At 41.4% G+C, this 22,664-nt stretch overlaps 1 protein-coding gene across 1 annotated transcript in view; it reads left to right on the top strand.

The window, feature by feature from the left end:
* LOC142099216 (calcium-activated chloride channel regulator 1-like) overlaps window positions 1–22,664 on the top strand; it is a 71,828-nt gene that overhangs the window by 35,603 nt on the left and 13,561 nt on the right. Inside the window, exons 9-11 of the mRNA XM_075182436.1 lie at window positions 5,118–5,224; window positions 7,249–7,470; window positions 21,980–22,250. Of these exons, the coding sequence (XP_075038537.1) occupies window positions 5,118–5,224; window positions 7,249–7,470; window positions 21,980–22,250 (600 nt within the window). The remainder of the gene's footprint in view (window positions 1–5,117; window positions 5,225–7,248; window positions 7,471–21,979; window positions 22,251–22,664) is intronic.

The following is a 22,664-nucleotide window of genomic DNA, read 5'->3' as shown; positions in this document are numbered from 1 at the left end:
AAGAGTAGAACTCCAATAAAAAGGAGTTTTCAGGTAGCATTTCATTCAGCCTCAATGTACTTCATGCACCACCCACCCTGCACTCAAAATGCACACAGTGGCATGTAAATACTCTCAACCCAAATCAAATCACAACTTCACTTAAAAAAAATTCTCTCTTCGAAAACTGCCCAGTCCTGCCCTATTGCGGCTGCTTCTTTCTATAACATCACACTGCATACAGTATTCGGTGATCCAACCTTAATCATTGCACACCAAAAAGACCCCTTATATTCAAAAGTGCTCCCACACTGCTGAATACCAGTGGAGGAAATCTTGCCCCACCGCTGACTTCTGTCTCTCTAACTTTATCATATATCAGTTCTCTAGTATCCACGGAGTCTTCTAATCACTGACGTCTCTTTGCCAACTTCAACTTACTTATTTGCCCACAGCCCATGAGTTTGCCACTTTCTTCAAAGACAAAACATGTCAACACACCAGGGGGTAAATGTATCAAGGTCCGATTTTTTTCAGCGTTTTAAAATCGTGGAAAAGTTTAGTCCCCGAGTTGCCAGATGTATTAAACTGCGATTTTTACTCTGTTCTTAAAAATCGCTGGTCATCTCTGGCGCTCTGCTGCAATCTCAAGCACTCCCGTCTTTAGATAACTCTCCTGTGTTTCTGTCACGGTCTCAAGCAATAGCAGGTCTTTACGATGTGAATCCTAGGATCTGTACAGTTTAACGCTACGCCAACAGGGCGCGGAGTCTAATGAGCAGACTGTGTTTACCAGGAACCACTGCAAAGCAGTATGGTCTTAGCTGCATCTGCTCCCAGGTCGCGGACCCTGCCAGAGTACTGAGCAAGACCCTCTTGGGAAGTCAGGAGACAAAGGGACAGTAGAGTAGAAGAAACTTGATTGGAGTGTCAGCTTTGCAGACAAGTAACGTAGAGTAGCGGGTACTTGAGTAGAGTGTCAGCTTTGCACATGAATGAACAGGATACAGAGTAGCCACTTCTTAGGTACCCAAAGGCAACTGAGGAACAGGCACTGAGTGTTTGGAGGAAGTGCCCTTTGTATTTGGCGCCAGGATAGCCTGGCCAATAGGGAAGCCGTCATAGGTTTAATAAGTTGAATCCAAGATGGCGGCGCCCGGGACGGAGCAGACCGCTGGAGCCAGGTAAGTTTGCCGGGGGTCGGGTGAGCTGCCCGATACCCCAGCGAGTGACAGTTTCCTGCGTGTTTAGTAAACACATCACTGTTACACTGGCCCTGCCTCTACAGCCGGAGGTCCAGGCAGCTGTTAAAGGTTTAAAAGTAGATAAAGGTTTTTTTTTAAAAAAAGTGTGGGGTCCCCCCGCCCGGCCACTATTAAGTCTAGTGCTGCCAGCCTACTGCTGGTTACGTACAAATCGGGGAAAAATTTTGGGTGGGGTCCCCCCGATTTTCACTTAACCAGCACTAGGCAATCTGGGCTGGATTCCCAAGCAAGTGGCGTCCGCCAAAAAAAACAAGTGCCTTCCCTCTAGAGACAACCAGCCCAGTGCTGAAAGCACTAGGGCTCTTCCTATACCCCTGGACATGGGTGTAGGATAATAATGGCAATTATTGTGTTAAAAAAACAGACGCAATTTTGTTTTGTGGAACTACAAGTCCCAGCCAGCCCGGGCTGCCATAAACAGTATGGGCATGCTGATACTTGTATAGCTACAAGCACCAGCATACCCATGGCAGCCAGGGCATGTTGGCGCTTGGAGAACCACAAGTGCCAACATGCCCTGACACCCACGGCTGGCTGGGACCTGTAGTTCCACAATAGAAAATGTTAAATAAACCACAACAACCTCTTAACAACAACATAGATTTAATAAAAAATAATAAAACCCCAATAAGGACACTAAACACCCTCATTTATACCACATACTTTTATTAAAAATAATAGATCCCCAATATACTCACCAGTGATGTTTTCTTCTTTCGTCAGCAGCTTTTAATCCTAAAATGTGTGAATACCAATTCCCAATAAATTTGTATCCATAGTCCGGCTTGAAATGTCCCAAAATAATTTGTATCCAAAAGTCAGGCTTGAAATGTCCTAAAATAATTTGTAAATCCAAAGTCCCTGCTTGAAATGTCTTCTGTTCTTCTTGGGCAAAATGCCTCCCTTGTTGCTTGAAGTCTTCAGTTCTTCTTGGCCAGAAAGGCCCACTTGCTGCTAGCAGTCTTCAACCAGAAGGGCCCCATATTTGTAAAGTCCAATCCGGAACATACTTGGTTACAAAAAATAAAAAAAGATGGCAGATGCCACAAACAGCTTCTAGATATTATCATTGCTTATGACCACAGCTTGCATGTTCAATTGTGCTTATTATCCTGCATACAATCTTTTGCTAGTTATCACTGCCTTTATATTGACTGGTGCTTATTATTGCAGCCTGCAAATCAACTTGTGCTCACAGTCTGCATATTTAATTGTGCTTATTGTCGCCTGAGAGGGAGAAAGCGCTGGCCACTGTCGCTAGGCAACTGCTCCAGTGCAGCGGTAATCATCATGTTTCTTAACATCTTAATAGGTATCAAATCCATCCCGGAGAATGAGCAATATTTAAAATAGTAATAGAGAAGTTTGGGATCCCACAGATAGATTTGATGACGACAAGTCAAAATGCCAAAGAAATAAGGTTCTACCCCCGTCACAAGGACACAAAAGCAGATGGAATATATACCCAAACAAAGCCTTGGAAGTTCAAACTTGAGTATGCATTCCTGCACATATAGAAAAAGAAATAAAGTGGGAAGCAATGGAAGAAATATAATTTTTTCCATTATGGCCTTGCAGAACGTGATTTGAATTAGCTTGGAGATGCTCTTAGAACAACCATGGCTTTAACCACCTCGGCCAGACTTCTACATCAGGGGCCTGATTTTCACCCAAACTCAGAGAATCTCTCTTTGATTATGTGGAGATTGAGCGCTTGATGTTGAAGAGTAAAGATATCTCTGACAAAGTGACTGAAGTACTACTATACAAAAGAAAGATTTTTTTTTCCATAGCATACTACAGAGTTTGGAAAACATGTATATATTTCTACAAGTCCAAGTTAACCAATGCACGGGACGGTAGCATATCTAAGATACTGTACATTCTTCAGGAAGGTAAATAATATTCTACATTCTTGCCTAATACTTCTGGCTCTGTATCCAGTCAATCCTCCATCTCAAATAGGGTGCAGTATAGACAATTTGGCCTTTCTGTTCAGTATATAGCAGATTACTCATGCTTGCTGCAAACACTGACTGGTTCTGGAAACCTAGAGGGAATTTTAAGCATGGATTAAATGTTTCCCAGTGACTCTCCTCTGTAGACAGTAATGGAATAGTAGTAGTATTAGCAACAGCAGCAGCAGTAACCTGTAACAACGGAAAGACAACAGGATGCTCTACATCTAAAACAATTATGGGCTCTAACAATTTCTTTGAGCTATATCTGAACTCTCTCTGTTCCTCTGGGCTGTTCATGGACTCTCCCTGGACTCCCAAATCAGACATAGTTTCCTGCTTGTTAGCTTGTACTAGATCCATGGTAATGACAGACTTCCCTCTAGAATTGGCAGTTCCTTCTTCGTCTGGCAGCTTTATATAGCAACCTGAAAGCTTTTTCTCAGAGATTGGCAGCTTTTTCTGCAAGGTTGTCAACTCTTCCTATCAAATATGCAACTCTCTCTGTGAGACTTGCCGTTTAGTCTAAGGGATGTCTATCACTTCTCATCTTCTACAGGCTCCCTATGATGTGGGTGTCATTTTTGTCTTGATCTGCAGGACTTGTCCCCACTGTATTCACTCTCAGAATCTGTGGTTGTCTTGCATTCTGTCTCGCATTGGCTCCTCAATGTATGACTACAGTTCCAGTGATTGCCGTGCCTACCTCCTCTATGGCCGCACACCAGAATTTCTTCTTCTCTCTCCTATTTGGTGTTAAGCTCTCCACATTAGGCAGATTCTGAGTCTCTCACTCCACTGACATGCTAGCAGGTGTAGTTTCTAGCACCCGAGGCGGCATTGGACAACCTCTCTTTGTTCTCCCACTCAACTCATGGAACCCCGCCCTTATAAACAGGTGATTGCAGGGTCCGGGGGTTACGTGTGCACCAGTAGTATATAATAACTATTCTCCTACCCATATGTACCCTCCCCCTGCCCCCAATTCTGACCATTTTTCTTTTCCCCTTCCCAACTTCCCTATCATTTTACCCTTTCCACAATAAAATTGGATTAAAAAAACCCCCCAAAAAACTGAACTGTAACCAGAACAAAAATAGTTTTGCATTTTAAGAACATTTGTATATTATATCCCCCCAGTAATTTTAGTACTTTATTTAATCCACAGATGTGTTCTTATACTTTTATTTACTTCACTTTTAAAGATGTTGTGGCTATTGTTATGAACTAGCCTTTTTTCAACTTTGTTATAGGTAATAAAATGTATACAGTTCCCTCCAATAACATGTTTGCCTTCTAAAGTTATAAAGCATCGTGCTGCTGGGGCCTGGTGTAGTTCTCGAAGTGAAAATCGTATGTCAGATGACCATTTCTATAGATGTCAAAGATGAAATTCTCACCTTTCCTACTGGTCCCCAAGCTACCTCTGACCCCCCTCCTTCAGTTCCTCTGAGTGTCACCATCCTCTTCATCATTGATTGTAGGAAGGAGTGGCTTGTTTCACAAATTGCTTGTGCTTTTTAGTGCAGAGGTGAGTGTCTGATAACATAAGTGGATTAGGTACAAAAGAGAGATGCTACTTCGTCTACCTCACTGATACCTCTATTCACACTTTCAGTGTCCAAGCTGCTATTACAGTAACTGCACAAGGAAGCACAAGTTATTTGTGTCACAATGTGCTTCCTCCTGCAGTCAAGGATTGTGTTTGTTTGCAGGTCTGTATAGATACTTCAGTCATCATATTGCTGTTCAAGAAAAAATGGCAAGGGATACCTGCAAAAAAATTCTGATACAGCTACAGCAGTCACCACTTAAAGTAAATTAGAAGATGGTACAATTTGTCCAAAAATAATACTGGACTTGCTGAAATAAAATAATGCAGTTTCAAATATAAAATAACGGACTTATTTTTTAGGAGGACAACAATTTTTAGCCACGGATAATATAGATACGAATGGTTTGATTGATGCATTCAATGGAATTTCATCTGATAATGGCGATATCTCTAAACAGGCATTACAGGTGATTAATTGCTATATAAAAGTGTATATCATAATCACATTAATGATCCATTGTATAAGTTTAACAGATATTTAATTTCAGAACCCAGTATAGCTAATCAAGGCTTTTAGCATAATATTATATTTAGTATATAACTGACCTGGCAAAAAACTTGGTCCCTTAGGGTGATGCACAGGGTGGGACCATATCATACATATAGCTGGCCAGCAAATTTAATCACAAGGTGAGTTAAGATCACAAATAAAACAAATACACATCTTAGAGCTGGATAAACAAGGATATTACTTTAGTGCTGTCACTGTTTCTTCAGTGCTAAGGTTGTACTTTTTTTTGTAATTATTAAGTAGTATATAAATGCAGTGGGGGTTCATGGGTGCAAAATATCATGCACACTAAAGTGTTAATTTGCTAAGTACCCACCTGCCCATCTGTGGGGTGGTGTAATGCATATAGTCGGACACCTACTTCTGGTGATCCCGACACTGGTGACCCAAGTCTAGCTCACCCTCTTCTCCCAGGGTAGAGTAGGTATTTAACTTTACAGATCCCCTATACATGCAAGCGTAGTAATAAGTGAAACTTAAGTAAGGAGCTGACACAGGCAGGGCAGCGAAGTACAATTACAACAGAAAAAAATAATGAGCACCAGACTAACATTATAATGAAATAAAGAATAACTTTTATTAAATATTTCCTCCTGCAAGGTACTTGGTTGCATAAATCACAGTGACATTATATCACACAGTGACCCCAGAGCTGACACTCTCTTGTCTTGAAATTGGCACATTGTCTCTCGCTATTTTAGATTTAGCACAAGTGGGATATCTCTTTTTGCCCATGTATTTTATCATGACAGGATATTTCTTCCCTGTTTTACACTCTGCCCCTCTCGGTACTCACGGGTGGATAGCTCATACATACACGCTCACCTCAGGATGTCTCTCAGAGTAGACATCCACATTCCTGTACTCTCAACTCTGTAACAATCTGAGACATTGATACTTTCAGTGTATTTTGTACAGGTGCACTACAGGTCTTAGTGGGCCTGGATGCCAGAGCATGCTGGCACTTTTAGTTCTGCACACATTAACACCCCAATCATAATCACCAAGTTGGTTATGATTCCTGGTATCTCTATACCACATGATGTGCTTAAAGCATATCATACACTTTAAATTTATGATATGCCTTAAAAAAATCTGTCTCCTGCAAACCTATTTTACTCATGCTTGTCTACTCTCCTTGAATGTCTGGGAGTCTCCCGAATTCCGGGTATGTATGCCTGACTCCTGGGAGAGCAAGCAAGTCTTCTGTATCTTGTCCCCAATGGGCCTCAATGATGCGATTCATGGCGAATCGCGCTATTTTGGCTCCACTCCAGGGCAGGGCCAAAATGTTGCTATTCACTATGCCCCACCCCCTACCAAACATACCCCTCCAGGTATATCCCAGAGGGAGATCCCACAAAGAAGGCAAGTATGAATTTTCTTAGTTTGATTCGTACCTACCAAAGATATTTGCAGCTCATCATACCCCTGTAATTGCAGGATTTTATTTAAAAGAGTTTTACTATTGTGTTTTTGATGTAAAATGACTAACTCTACACGATGCCCCGAATGTTTATATTTATGGCACAATAAATAATTTGTCACAATAAAATATATATTTTTGTCATAACCTGCATGAAAAGTGGATTTTTTAATCTACTATGCACCATAGTGTATTCCATTTCAGAAAAAATGCTCTGCTTTACACACCTTACCACGGCGCACCATGCTACCCAGGGTTTTGCAAATGGGTCACTTGGTAAAGAAAATGTTCAGGGTGACACCAAACAACATTAACAAGTATGCCAGGAACTTAGAAAGTCGTATTAATATATTTATTTATCAGGAATAGAATGAATATTCTGTGTGTGTGTGTGTGTTTGTATATATATATGTGCGTGTATATATATATATATATATATATAACTGTCTATATATTTTACTTTATACTAACATGTTCATATGTTTTAATTCTAGCTGGAGAGCACAGCAGCAACTCTTAAAACAAAGGAGTGTTTGAATGGCACTGTTGTCATTGATAATACAGTGGGGAATGACACTTTCTTTGTAGTCACCTGGCAATCTGCAGTGCCAAGTATTACATTACAAGACCCAAAAGGAAAAGTATATACTCATGTAAATTTCACTAGTGACACAACAGCAAAATCATCTCGACTTGCAATCCCAGGAACAGCAGAGGTAATGTATACATATAAAGGAAAGTATGCTTTCTTGGATATAGTGTGCAATAAGTACTAAGCAGAGCTAGTGCAAGGTTGCTTGGTGCCCTAGGCAAAAAACATACTTTCCGCCCCAAAAATCTCACTTCCCAGCCCCCAACATACTTGACATTTCTAAAATAAAATTAATAACTCTTACCTCCTCCTGGCTGGCAGGTAAGGCTGCAGTCCAGATGCACGGATGTCCAGATACCCGGATGTCCAGATGCACTGATGTCCAGATAAATTGATGTCTGACGCAGAATGCTGTCCAGACTTCACTGCTACCCAGGAGCAAGCGCAGGATATCTAGCGGGGACACTCCAAGTGTCAGATTTCCGAAAAAAACAAAAAAAACTACATCACTCACCTGTTACACACTGACATGTCCCCAGCTGCCCCACAAATTTCCTCACACATGCCCATCTGCCCAGTAGCTATTCTCACATATGCCACCCCTTGCCCATCAGCTTTTGTCACAACCCACATAACACCAGCTTCACTCACATGCCCCCCTGCCCACCAGCTTACCTATCACATACACCGCTGTCCTAAGCGCCCTAGCCAGTTTTTTGCCCACCAGCTTTTCTTTAAAATGCCCTCCTTGTCACCAACTTTTCCCAAACATGTTCCTTTGCCAAACTCCTTTCCTCTCACATACCAGATTTTTTTCCACAAACCCTCTTGTCTACAAACATTTAATAAACATCTTAATGCTTAATGGTTGAGCAACCATTTTTTTATTTTTAGTATTTGCCCACTACTTGGCTCTCCTCTGTTGCTGTCTATTAATGTATTCTGTAGATGTAATATTAAATATTAAATATTAAACACATGCAAATAAATAAAGAAAGGTAATGTAAATGATATAGAAAATCTAGACCGCTCTATAATTTGCATTTACTAATGTATTCTGTAGATGTAAAATTAATTATACTAAGAGAAAGCAACAAAGGAGAGCCAAATAGAGGGCAAATAAAAAACATAAATGGTTCCTCAACTATCCTAGAGTAGCCCCGGCTTGGTGAATAACAGCGGTGCTTCATTATGCATCGTTGCAATTTGTCACCGCAATATTATAGTACATAGACCCCGTAGTCTCTAAGTTTTCTATAGCATCCATTCTCCCTCCCCCTTTCTATAGCATCCATTCTCCCCTTTCTATAGCATCCATTCTCCCCTTTCTATAGCATCCATCCCCCCTTTCTATAGAATCCATTCCCCCCTTTCCATAGCATCCATTCCCCATTTCTATAACATCCATTCCCCCCCTTTCTATAGCATCCATTCCCCCCTTTCTATAGCATCCATTCCCCCCCTTTCTACAGCATCCATTCCCCCCCTTTCTACAGCATCCATTCCCCCCTTTCTATAGCATCCATTCCCCCCTTTCTATAGCATCCATTCCCCCCTTTCTATAGCATCCATCCCCCCCTTTCTATAGCATCCATTCCCACCCTTTCTGTAGCATTCATTCCCCCCCTTTCTATAGTATCCATTCCCCCCTTTCTGTAGCATCCACTCCCTCCCTTTCTATAGCATCCATTCCCCCCCTTTCTATAGCCTCCACCCCCCTCCTTTCTATAGCATCCATTCTCCCCCATTTCTATAGCCTCCACCCCCCCTTTCTATAGCATCCATTCTCCTCCTTTCTATAGCATCCATTCCCCTCCTTTCTATAGCCTCCACCCCCCCTTTCTATAGCAACCATTCTCCCCCCTTTCTATAGCATCCATTCCCCCACTTTCTATAGCATCCATTCCACCCCTTTCTATGGCATCCATTCTCCCCCCCTCTCTATGGCATCCATTCTCCCCCCCTCTATAGCATCAATTCTCCCACCCTTTCTATAGCATCCATTCCCACCTTTCTATAGCTTCCATCCCCCCTTTCTGTAGCATTCATTCCCCCCTTTCTGTAGCATTCATTCCCCCCTTTCTATAGCATCCATCCCCCCCTTTCTATAGCATCCATCCCCCCCTTTCTATAGCATCCACCCCCCCCCTTTCTATAGCATCCATTCCCACCCTTTCTGTAGCATTCATTCCCCCCCTTTCTATAGCATCCATTCCCCCCTTTCTGTAGCATCCACTCCCTCCCTTTCTATAGCATCCATTCCCCCCTTTCTATAGCCTCCACTCCCTCCCTTTCTATAGCATCCATTCCCCCCCTTTCTATAGCCTCCACCCCCCGCCCCTTTCCATAGCATCCATTCCCCCTCTTTTATAGCATCCATTCCCCCCTTTCTATAGCATCCATTCCTCCCTTTCTATAGCATCCATTCCCCCCTTTCTCTAGCATCCATTCTCCATTTCTATAACATCCACTCCCACCCCTTTCTATAGCATCCATTCCCACCCTTTTTATAGCATCCATTCCCTCCCTTTCTACAGCATCCCTTCCCCCCTTTCTATTGCATCCATTCCCCCCTTTCAATAGCATCCATTCCCCCCTTTCTATAGCATCCATTACCCCCTGTTCTAGCCTCCATTCCCCCCCTTTGTATTGCATCCATTCCCCCCTTTCTGCAGCCTCCGTTCTCCCCTTTCTATAGCATCCATTCCCCCCTTTCCATAGCATCCATTCCCCATTTCTATAACATCCACTCCCACCCCTTTCTATAGCATCCATTCCCCCCTTTCTATAGCATCCATTCCCCCCCTTTCTATAGCATCCATTCCCCCCCCTTTCTATAGCATCCATTCCCCCCCTTTCTACAGCATCCATTCCCCCCTTTCTATAGCATCCATTCCCCCCTTTCTATAGCATCCATTGCCCCCTTTCTCTAGCCTCCATTGCCCCCCTTTCTATAGCATCCATTCACCCCCTTTCTACAGCATCCATTCCCCCCTTTCTATAGCATTCATTGCCCCCTTTCTCTAGCCTCCATTCCCCCCCCCTTTTTATTGCATCCATTCCCCCCCTTTCTGCAGCCTCCGTTCTCCCCACTTTCTTTAGCCTCTATTCTCCCTCCCCTTTGTATAGCATCCATTCTTCCCCATTTCTGCAGCCTTCATTCTCCACCCTTTGAATAGCATCCCCCTCTGTTTTCTGTAGTCTCCTCTTTTCTGTAATCACCTTAGCATCTTCATTTTTCTTCCTTTCTCTTCTTGTCCGCCTCTGGTTTCTTGATTCTTGCTCCTTCCTTCTTTCTTCTGTCTCTGTCTGACTCCTGTCTGCTCCTCTACACTGGCAGCATTGTGACGTCACAACGCTGCCAGAAGCCGGGCAGATCTGTGGCAGCACCGCATTATTGCGGGCAGGCGATCTGCCCTGGGCCGGTGCCTTAGGCAGCCTAAAGCTGCCTAATTGTAGTGCCGGCCCTGGTACTAAGTAATATTTATTGTGAACATCCTGATCATATATTATATCAAAGACTAATTTGTAATAAAGACGATCACAACAGTTATTTATAGCCATGCTTGACTACTTTCTTGAAAAGAGGGCAGGGCAAGGCTTTCCTTGCTTTTTTTAGTTAAAAAGTTTGACACTGAAAAAGTCCCCCAGTGCTATTCGTGAACCCTCATCACTCTCCACCAGCACTTTAGCAGGTCCCCCTCCTGCCACTGTGGCTCAACTCTTACATAAAAGCCATATGCACTTCTCCATTATAGGAACAGTTGATCCACTTAGTGTTTCATCATCACCGCTACTCATGGTGGTCTCAGGTCCATAGCATGATACCAAAAGCCTCCATAAACACGCTAGTAAAAAATAAAACAGAAATAGAGTGCTTCTATAGATCAATAAAAAGTTTCACAGGGAGCGCAAAACGCTTCTAAGTTATCAGTAACTATATGAGTGGTCAATCCAATGCTGTATGTTGAAATGGGTATAGATATTAAGAAATACTAATACGAGTAGGATGGATACAAGTTATCAACATATATTATGGGTAGATATAATGAGGATAGAACAAAACAAATTTATTTATGGGACAGTGCGGTCAGTCATACATAGTGATGTAATAGCCTTTTGCAGAGTTAGTGCATCGTTGCTCTTTCGGGAAAAAAGGAGTATCAAAGCAACTTCTGTCTCCATTTCTAATGCTAATCTTACCCTGAAGAGGTATTCCGAAGATCACTCTTTTTTCAGATGCTTTCGTCTTCTGTCTCCCAAGTATTTTTTTCCGCGTCTTCTTCCGCATACTTGCGGCTCAGTTGTCACGCAGGTGGACCACATAAGGCACTGTGTGTCTCCCAGCATCCTGCCTTGGACAATGAGATGTCAAATCCAGCAGACACATCAACACAAATAAACACAACTGCTCACAGCCATGTGATAACTTCTATAGATAAATGACAGTCTTCTCAATCTTAAATAGCCATAAACAAAATATGCAATATGTGAGAAGATTAACAGCGCTAAAGTCCCAAATCAATAAACAAAAAAGCAAAAGGAAAAAGTAAAAAAATCCTGAGGTCTGTGATAATCTTTGTGTAGGAAGTTCTTATTAATGAGTCACAGTTCTTTCCTTGTCTTCATTTTGATTGTCTCAATAATCAAGAAAAGTATACTTTAAAAGAATTAAAAGGTCACAGATAAAAATATTAACTAGGGGCCTGATTCATTAAGGATCTTAACTTGAGAAAGTTCTTATTTCAGTCTCATGGACAAAACCATGTTACAATGCAAGGGGTGCAAATTAGTATTCTGTTTTGCACATAAGTTAAATACTGCCTGTTTTTTCATGTAGCACACAAATACTTGATAGCTTATTTGTACACTGAAATTTAAAGTTGATATTTGTGTCTAGGGTAAATGAGGAGACTTTCTAGTTTAAATATTGTTGCAACATTAGATATCCTTTTATTCAAATTTATCTCCAATGAAATTTAAAAAAAAAAATTTAAACCTCACTTTGCTTCCTTAAAATTGCATGTAGTTGAGTCAACACATTTAACATTTCATAAATGACTGAGGACACACTCCGGGCTCTATATATTTATGTGTTCATTATCTTATTACAGTGAGTGAGGTAAATGATTATTATAATTTAACTGTCTCTGTTTATCTTTAAATCCAGTTTTGTTTTGTTTTTGAGAAACGGAAACTACTACTAGCTTACTACTGGACTGTGGCTTGATACACATATCTCTCAAAACTAATGTATTCCCGGTAGGCAGATTCTTATACTTATGTTCAGAGGTTTTGCTATAGCTTATCCTTCTTTTTTTATCGATTACCGTCTTCTTAGTATGTCAGGGGCAAACGCAGGATTTATAACGGGGGGTTTCCACACCATGTTGCCAGTGGGCGTGATCAGCATGCATGGGATATGGCTATAATTTTAGACAGTGCTTGGCTGCTCTCCAACTCTTCCTATCCCATAATATACATGGGAAATGCTGCGTGCACTACTGTTAGGTGCTCGCAGCTCTCCCTTCACAAGCAGAGCCGTGTGAAGCGGGGGCAGAGTCCAGTCACCTCAATTATACAGTGCCCCAGGCTTGGAGGGGGGTTTTTCAGACACAAGAAAACCCCCCTCGGTTTGCCTATGTATGTAACAATATTCTTACTTCATATACTTTATTGCTAAATTCTCCTAAATGTGCCTCTTACTTGCCTCTCACATGTACTCCCCTTCTCTCTTGTACTCCTCCACTCAACTGTCTCACCCTCTCGTGCTCCTTATCATCTGACCCTTATATTTTCTTCATTTCTAATCATACTCCTTCCTGCTCTCAACACATTCCTCGTGCACAGTAATTTTGAATGCAAACACTGTTTTTCTACATTAGTGTTAACATTATTTAAACAATTTCAGTAACACTGGTAACATACATAAGCATTCACATTAACACAGATTAAAATAAATTATATGGGAGAGAGATTATTCATTAAGTATAAACTTTTAACATGAAAAAATTGGTTGAATTAGTGTGTGCCTTATACACACAATCGTGAATTTGTTCATGTGTCGTAAACACTTTAATGCATAAGAACATGTTGATGTATAATGGCATCACAAGAGAAACATATGAAATGTAATATTAAATAATAATTCATAGAGTATTCTGTAGGCTAGAAAGCAAAAGTGTATCATATCGAACGATTGGACATGCATTATGATTAGAGATGGGCGGGCTCGGTTCCCCGAGATCCGAATTCATCCGAATTTAGCCTATCCGAGTACCGAGCCGAGCAGGCTCGGTACTCTCCCGCCCATTCGGAATTGAAATCGAGGCAAAACGTCATTGTGACGTATTCGTATTTCGGAGCTTGGTTCTCGTGAGATTTGAAAAGCATAAATACCAGCCTCCACAGCAATCCATCGCCATTTGACAGAGGGAGAGAGCAGGGTTAGGTCACAGGCTATATTAGCGCAGGGACAGAGCAATTATTGTACACATAACTGTTTCTATACTACTCTATACAATTCTAATATTAATACCATTTGCAATTGTTAGAGCAGTAATAGAGGAGGATAGAGGAGATTTTTTTTTCTTTTTTTGGCACTCCAAGTGCTTTTGGGATGTCCAATATTCCCCAGTGTTTTACACAAATTTTTCTGCTTGTCAAAAAAAAATCATATTTGTCAGCGGTATCTATCTAATACAATATTTTGCACTACAAGTGAATTGGGGTGTCCAATATTCCCCAGTGTTTTACACTAACTTTTCTGGCTGTCCAAAAAAGTCATATTTGTCAGCAGTATCTATATAAGACAATTTTTGGCACTACAAGTGCTTTGGGCTCATTAAAATGGATTCAAAGCAGTCCACATATGAGCAGAATCAGCAACTAGGTTCTGTCACCAGTCCTGATGGTAGTGTTCCCAGTACGTCATCTGGGAAAGGTGATGTAAAAGTACATAGTCTTTTTAAATCTGGGAAAAAAAACACACACCAAAATTTTTTTTACTGTGTTGAAGCGAAAAAGAAGTGTAACTGAGGAAAAGATAAGTGCCGATTAAAAAACAAAATTGCCAACATGCCATTCTACACACGCAGTGGCAAAGAAAGAATGAGGCCTTCGCCTTTCTCTATTACTGCCAGATCTAAAAATATTACTGAGCCTTCTTCTTGTAAGGTCACTCGTGAGCAAGCAAGACCAAGTAATTTGCAGTCTCAACTACTGTTACGCGGGAAAGCCGAGCTGCAAGATTACAGTAAGGCATTAGAGGATAATGTATGCTCTGAATCAGAAATGACACCAATCCCTGTGGAGAGTCCATCCACCAGTGGTATGTCTAATCGTGAGCATTATGTTAGTGTACCCATAAAGAAGGGCCTTTTCAGCAGTTCTGCTGATGTGTACCTGAACAGCCCGAGTGTAGCTGGTGATACACAAATTGAGGATGCCACTTTGGAAATAGAAGAGGATGAGTGGGAGATTTGTGGAGGTGACGAGGGCGCTAATGAGGATGTTGATTATTATGATGCAGACAGATACCAAATTGCCTTTTTCAATTTCTATTTATATTCTAGATTATATAACAGCTGAATAGTTTTCTATTTTACTCCTAGTGGAGAGTGGATCTGATGCAGACAGATACCAAACTGACTTTGTCCATTTCTTTGTATATTCGAATTTCTAGTTCCACAGTCTGTACAGGCTGTTTTTTTTTATATTCAACTACAAGTGGAGGGCAGGTGGGGGGCATAGATAGCCACCAAACTACTGTGGTCCATTTAATTTTACTTTCTAGTTCCACAGTCTGGGCAGGCTGCTTTTTTTTTATATTCAACTACAAGTGGAGGGCGGGGGGCATAGATAGCCACCAAACTACCGTGGTCCATTTAATTTTACTTTCTAGTTCCACAGTATGTGCAGGCTGCTTTTTTTTTTATTCAACTACAAGTGGAGGGTGTAATATACACCCAAAGACGATGGCTACATTGCCAATAATCAAAGATGGAGGAGGTAGACAACCAGGTTTGTCTGTATAATTTGCAGACAAGTGTTCGAATTAAGGACGGCCTACCAGGAATTAAACTGTTTTTTTCATAATTTATTAGCTTTAGAATTACCTCACTTATCTAAGAAACTGGTGGAGCACTAAATTAGGTTATTTTAGACCCAAAAAAATTTAATTTTTTCAAAAATTGCAAAACAAAACCGAACAAAACCAAAATCAAAACACGCAAGGGCGGTTTTCAAAAGCCAAAACCAAAACACGAAGGTAATCCAGATCCAAAACCAAAAACAAAACCAAAACACGGGGGTCAGTGACCATCTCTAATTATATCTATTAAATGTGTGCATTGTTTTTTTTATTCATTATGTAATCCCATCCATTATTGTAAAACACTAAAACAATTATATCCAAAAAAGGATATTACTGGGTGCTGACTTTGGTGTCAAACCAAATTGAACTCACAAATCATATAAATATTAAAAAATAGTAATAAACACACAAATATATAACCACCACTCTCGTACTAGGAGAGGAACTCTGGTGCTCCTTTATATAAAAGGAAAAAAAAAAAGAAAATCTTCTCACTGGTATAGACACCACCTTATGCAGATTATTATAAAACAAATTTTATTAAAAGCAAATTAACAAAAAAGTACATAGAAAAACACATTGCAACGAACAATAAATATTCAAAGAGTTACAAGCTCACTTAGTAGACCAAAAACAAGAACCAGTCTTTCAAATATATTTCAATCCACCTATAGTGGTCATATAGGGAAAGATTTGCAATAATTGATGTTTTGTGTGTTGACTCTGAATTGTATAAACCGATGACAAATTAACAAAGTCATAGAACTCTTAGAAATAATAGGCTTTTCTTACGGATTGCAATCACATTGGTGAAGGTTTGATGTCAAACTGTTTGTAAAAATCGGACCCAAATCGAGAATCTGACCTTTGCAAACTGTGATGACGGCACTAACTGCATCAGTGTCAGGCACCGTCCCTGTGTTTCCACTTCCACACAGGGACGGGAGCTTGTCTCCGCTGAGTCGCTCACGTCTGGTTGCTTGGCAACCAGACGCATAATTTCCAGCAGATTGCCGGGCGGTTCTGCGCATGCGCGTTCCGTTGCTCGACAACGGGACTCTACTCCTGTCTCCGGCGGCGCTGACCCGCGTCACTGCCGCCGGTAATTACTTCCTCTTTCTCTCTATTTATTCCTGGCTTTGGCACCATGCAGGTGCCAGAGTATTGGGTCCCCATTCTCCAGCGTTATTTGTGTATTTGCCATTTGGACTGATTCCTGTGTTTGACCCCGGCTACATTCCTGGTACTCCTTCTGGTTTGGTGATATATTCTGATTCCTGTGTTTGACCTTGGACTGCCTGACTACACCTGAGGATTCTCCCTTGGTACCTCTTTTGCCTGTGTGGTTTTGACCCGGTTTGCCTCACACTCTCTTTCATCGAATTGCTTTGTTGATTACTCACGTTGAGGACCGCAACCTGCGTGTCTCCTGCAGCTAAGCCCAAACTCCCTTGCGGGGGTCCCTGGCGAAGACCAGAGACACGTTAGACTTCGCACCTCTCTGCTGAGTAGTGCCAAAATCAGCAAGCAATCCTCCGAGATAACGTGACAGTATACTCTTGCCATGTCTATAGATGGAACAGGTGAGCCCTCTGCTTGTGACCGCCTCCTTCATCTCGCTCGTTGAGTTGAGCAGCAAGAGGCGGATCAGGCATGATTGCTGCAATGTGTCCAAGGAGTGGTTCCACGTCTCGATTCCCTACAAGGTTCTCTGGCAACCTCCCAAGCTGCCTTTGCCACTACGACTGTCTCCACTTCTGTGGCCTCCACTACCACTACTTCATCTTGTTCTGGGTTGCGGATTCCCCCACTTGAGTAGTATGACGTAGACCCTAAGAGATGCAGAGGATTCTTAAACCAGTGCGCTATTTAATTCGAATGCAATTCTTCCGCTTTCTCATCTGAGCAGAAAAAGGTTGCATTTATTATTTCCTTACTTAGTGGTCAGGTTCTCGCCTGGGCCTCTCTGTTGTGGGAGCTTAACGATTCTCTCCTGGGAAACGCTGCTTGCTTTATTGAGCTGTTCCGAAAGATATTCGATGAGCCTGGACGAGTCTCCTTGGCAGCAGCGAGTCTTTTGAATCTTCGGGAAGGTTCATCATCAGTCCCTACTATATGCCGCGCAGTTTCGCACACTTGCCTCAGAACTGCGCTGGAGCAATGAGGCCTTAATCACCACCTTTTAGCAGGTTCTCACCAACCGCATTAAAAATTAATTAGTATCTAGAGAGCTTCCCTCTAACCTTGATGCTCTCATCTCCCTATGCATTCGGATTTACCTCCGCTTCAGAGAGAGACCTCAGGAGAGATCCTTGGTTAGGCGAACCCCTCGTTTGGCACCTCAAATACAAAACCCAGTTTCTCCTCCTGAAGAACCGATGCAGCTCGGGTGGTCCCGTCTATCCCCTGAGGAACGTGGGAGACGCTTTAAACAGAGGTTATGTTTATATTATGATGACACCAGGCATATTCTGAATTCGTGCCCAAAGAGACCGGGAAGATCTTCCTCCTAGACGGTAAGAAAGAGTTTGTTCTAGGAGTTGCCGTTTCCACTCCCTACTCTTCTCATAATCCCAAATTTTTGATGCCCGTTCAACTGGTTTCTCCTAATGGACCTCAGTCAACTTCTGTCTTCGTGGATTCTTGCGCTGCTGGAAACTTTTTTTCTGCCTCTCTTGCCTCGCAGCTCCATTTGTCTATCCAGACTCTGTCTCAGCCTCTCATCCTCACTGCTACGGATGGCAATCGTGTCATCATTGAGGTCATCGAGGTGGATGCCTCTTCCGCAGGAGTCGGAGCAGTTCTCTTTCAGAAGTCCGGACGTGGTACCCATGATCCTTGAGGTTTCTTATCCAAGAAATTTTTCATCAGTGAAAAGAATTATGGAATTGTGGATAAAGAACTTCTCACCATAAAATTGGCATTGGAGGCGTGGCATCATCTTCTGGAGGGATCCCTGCACTCTGTAACAGTTTACACTAACCACACTCTTCTAAGTTGTCCGGCACGCTGGAGTTAAGAAAACGTATGCTTTTCTACGTCAAAGTTACTGGTGGCCCCCTTTACATTCTGATATTCGTAAATTTGTGGCCGATTTGTGCTTGAAATAACAACCCCAGGGTAGCTCCTTCTGGACTCCTGCACCCCATTCCCGTTCCTGACTCCCCGTGGCAAAGCATATTTATGGATTTTATCACGGACCTTCCACCCAGTGATGGCTATACTACCATCTGGGTTGTGTTCGACAGATTTTCCAAAATGGCTAATTTTGTCCCATTTGTTGCTCTCCCCACCGCATATCAGCTAGCTCTCATCTTTATCAAAGAGATCTTCAGATTACATGGTTGTCCGCATGAGATCATCTTAGATCATGGGGTTCAATTTGTGTCTTGGTTTTGGAGGGCCTTTTGTAAAAATTTGGGTTTGGACATTAAATAGTCCTCTGGTTACCATCCACAAATGAATGGACAAACCGAGTGGGTGAATCAGGACATTGAGGTATTTTTACGTTGCTTCTTCTCCGACAACCAGATGGGTTGGGTGAATCTTCATCCCTGGGCAGAGTTCTCCCACAACTTCCACGTCCATGAGTCAACCAAATTCTCCCCTTTTTTACAGTCTGTTTAATCCAACCCACTATCCCAGATTTTGTGGCCAATGTGTCTTCTTCCGTTCCCGCTGCTGATGCCTTAGTATGGGGTTTTTTGCACATCTGGGCGGTAACTAATACCAGACTCTTAGAATCCTCTAAACACTACAAACGGTTTGCTGACCGTCACCGGAGACTTCTCCCCTTATTTCAAGTTTGTGATAAGTCTGGTTATCTACACGTAATCTCAAGCTTCGAGTTCCATCTCTAATACTGGCTACTTGTTACATTGGACCCTTTCCTATTACTCATGTCACCAATTTGGTGACCTACAAACTTTGTCTGCCTTCCTCTCTCAAGGTTCATGATGCATTTCATGTTTCTCTTCTGAAGCCACTAATTAACAAATTTCATCGACTTCCCTCTCTTCCCCTATTCGAACCTCGGCGGGTGATGGATTTGAGGTTAGTCAAATTGTGGACTCCTGTATTGCTCATGGACGTCATCAGTTTCTAGTTCATTGGAAGGGCTATGGCCCTGAGGAGAGATCCTGGGTTGACAAGGAGGACCTCCATGCCCCACTCCTTTTGAAGTAATTCCTCAAAAAAATCTCTACATTTCCTTCTGTACAGAGAAGAGGAGGCGGTACTTTCAGGTGCCGTTCCTGTGTTTCCACTTCCACACAGGGACGGGCGTCTGTCACTGCCTGTTATCCGTCTGGTTGCCGAGCAACCAGACGGATAACTTTTGGCAGATTGTTGGGCGGTTCTGTGCATGCATGTCTGTATCAATCAATCGGTTGTATTTTCCTTGGGTAGTCATACGCTCCTCTCTCCTAGATCCAGGTGTCCTGCAAAGCCAGTATATTTGAGACAGATCAGTGATGAAAAAATTTCCTATAAACAATTCAGTAAGTCAAAATGTTTTTGGATCTTTGTTGATATGTTTTAAGGAGTCAATCTTAAGTGTTTCTCCATGATCATTTGTGATTTCCTCGGAGAGGTTCTGCAGGATACTGGGTCAAACTTTTTGCATACTATGCACACTATTTTATAATGTGCTTAGTATATCTTTGTTTTCTCTCTTTATTCTGGACTTCTATGCTTCCTAAGCCCAAATACAATCAAGGCTCCTGCACCTCCTAGGCCCCTGCACCATCATAGGACCGTATATGCCTCTTTACCACATAGTCTCCTTGTTATCTTGCAGACCTCTGCACCAAAGTAGAGAACACCACAATTCTTATTGTTCCCATTTCCTCCTATTGTCTCTTATTACACTCTTCCTTTAGAATGTAAGCTCTCATGGGCAGGTTCCTCTACTCTATATCTCATGTCTTCCCACTCTTCATCCTTCTCTCTGTCCCTGTTTTGTCTTGTGCTGAATTGTTTTTGTATGCTGTGATTTGTTCTGTTAATTGCACTACTGCAGTTTTAATTCAGTTTATCTGCATCTATTGTTCTTATATGTACCTATGTAATTCTATGTCCAACAACCATTTTACCACATGGTATTTCAACCGCATACTAGATCAGTTTCCTCTACTTTCCCTTCAAACCAACAGTCTTACAAAACAATATATTTACCAATCTGACCACTTCCTGAAAAATCCAATCACTTTTTGTGCATTTACACTAAACTGCATAAAGCAAACTATTTCCATACAAAACACCATTACAGCATTAAACCAACACAGAACCACATAACTATGTATAACACCAATGCTTCCATGACTCCATTACAGCATTAAACCAACACAGAACCACAGACTAGATTCATTTTCTCCACTGTCTTAAACTCGGCCTGCTCTGAACACATGGCACTTCACTCCGCTGCAATATCAACCACACCAACATTTCCAGCCATAAACCACACTATTTCAGAACAAAACCATCCAATCACTTACTACTTGTATAAATGATCATTCATTCTCATGTACTCTACACATATTCGACCATCTTCCATTCAGCAACACATTACAATTCCAGTCTCACACTCACTTTTTATTTATTCCATTCAAACTCCATCATTCCTACTAGTCAGGGCCTTTGTAGGCCATGAGTTTACTCCCTTCTCTGCATGTTCAGCTAGGAGCAAATGGCAGCATGTCCACTCAGTCTGGGCACCAGGCATCAAGAGACAGAGTTTTTTTTTTTAATCATGTGTAAACCCTTCTTGTGAGCGGAAACTACCTTTCACAGGATCTGCTCACAGCATTCATATGCTAATTACTGACCAACTGAAGACTAGTTTTACAAGTATTCACAAGCCAAATGTTTGCAATGGGGGACGGAGGGCTTGTTCCTAGTCACCTATCTAATTCAATTGTGGCTGAATCTGTTCATAGGTTATGTTCATATATAAAATAATAGAGTATTTATATACTCTTCATCAGGCCCCATGTGTAAAAAGTAAACGAATGTATTGTACCTTCAATTATACATTTCAATAATAATTTATATTGCTTAATGCTAGCATGAATATACTGTATAAGAAAGGAAATAGAAAATTATAAAACTTTCTGAGACTTTCTTCCACCCAAAGGGTGCATATATTGATGCAACCTGAGACTGCTGTCAGGGGATAGAAAATTAAATGAATTAACTTAAAACATACCAATTTCCTTGAGTAAAATATATAAATTAGTTATATTTAAATTGTTGGTAGAACTAATATTGCTTAATAATTAACGTATTTGACTTTTAAATGACACACAACTGATATACATATATTTATTGTAGTTTGTATAAGTGAAGGGAATGGAACCATTTTCAGGCAGCTTATGGACAAGAACTTTCGCCTCTAGAATTCTGACACCTTAGATCAGAAATACATATTTTTACAGCCTTATTGAATTTCTTCATTTCAATACATTTAGAAAGTATTTAAAGAGACTTTAACATGTGATCATTACTAAGCATACAAGTATATGTCATTTTTTCTCTGTAGGTGGGGCAATGGGTTTACAGCCTTTGCAATACTCAATCATTAAATCAAGCTTTAGGTCTAATTGTGAACTCTAAGGCAGCCGATGGAAATGTGCCTCCAATTACTGTGAATGCCCATATGAATACAGTCACAAACAGTTACCCTAATCCAATGATTGTGTATGCGACAGTAAGTCAAGGATTGTTACCTGTGAAAGGAGCAAATGTAACTGCAATTATTGAACCAGTGACTGGAGCATCTGCTGTTCTACAACTTCTGGATAATGGAGCAGGTAATAACCTAGAGTGCATTCTACTGATCTTTAACCTCTCTACCTGTCTAACAATATAACCGTCCTACCAAATCCATACCACACAACAGAATGCATTTACTATCGCTATATAAGTTTTATTCTGTGAAATGGGAATTTTCAAATACAGTGTGGAATGACAAAGCAAAACCAGAACTCCAAGATTCTATCACTGGAACTTCACAAAATGGCCTTTTTCGTATCCTCCTCATGCATTTCTCTCTGCATTTTACATTGTATACTATCCCTGCTTCTTTAAATACTCCATTCCCATTGCATCTACAGTACTGCTCTCTCATAGTTTTCATCATTCTTTTCCTGTTGATCATTTAGGGTTTCCTGTAATGATACCTTATCCTCCCATACCACAAGGATCAGTTGTACACTATTGTCCTT

Source organism: Mixophyes fleayi, chromosome 8 (genome assembly GCF_038048845.1).
Source record: "Mixophyes fleayi isolate aMixFle1 chromosome 8, aMixFle1.hap1, whole genome shotgun sequence".
NCBI classification, from domain to species: Eukaryota; Metazoa; Chordata; class Amphibia; order Anura; family Limnodynastidae; genus Mixophyes; species Mixophyes fleayi.
This window is presented reverse-complemented; position numbering and strand designations above follow the sequence as displayed.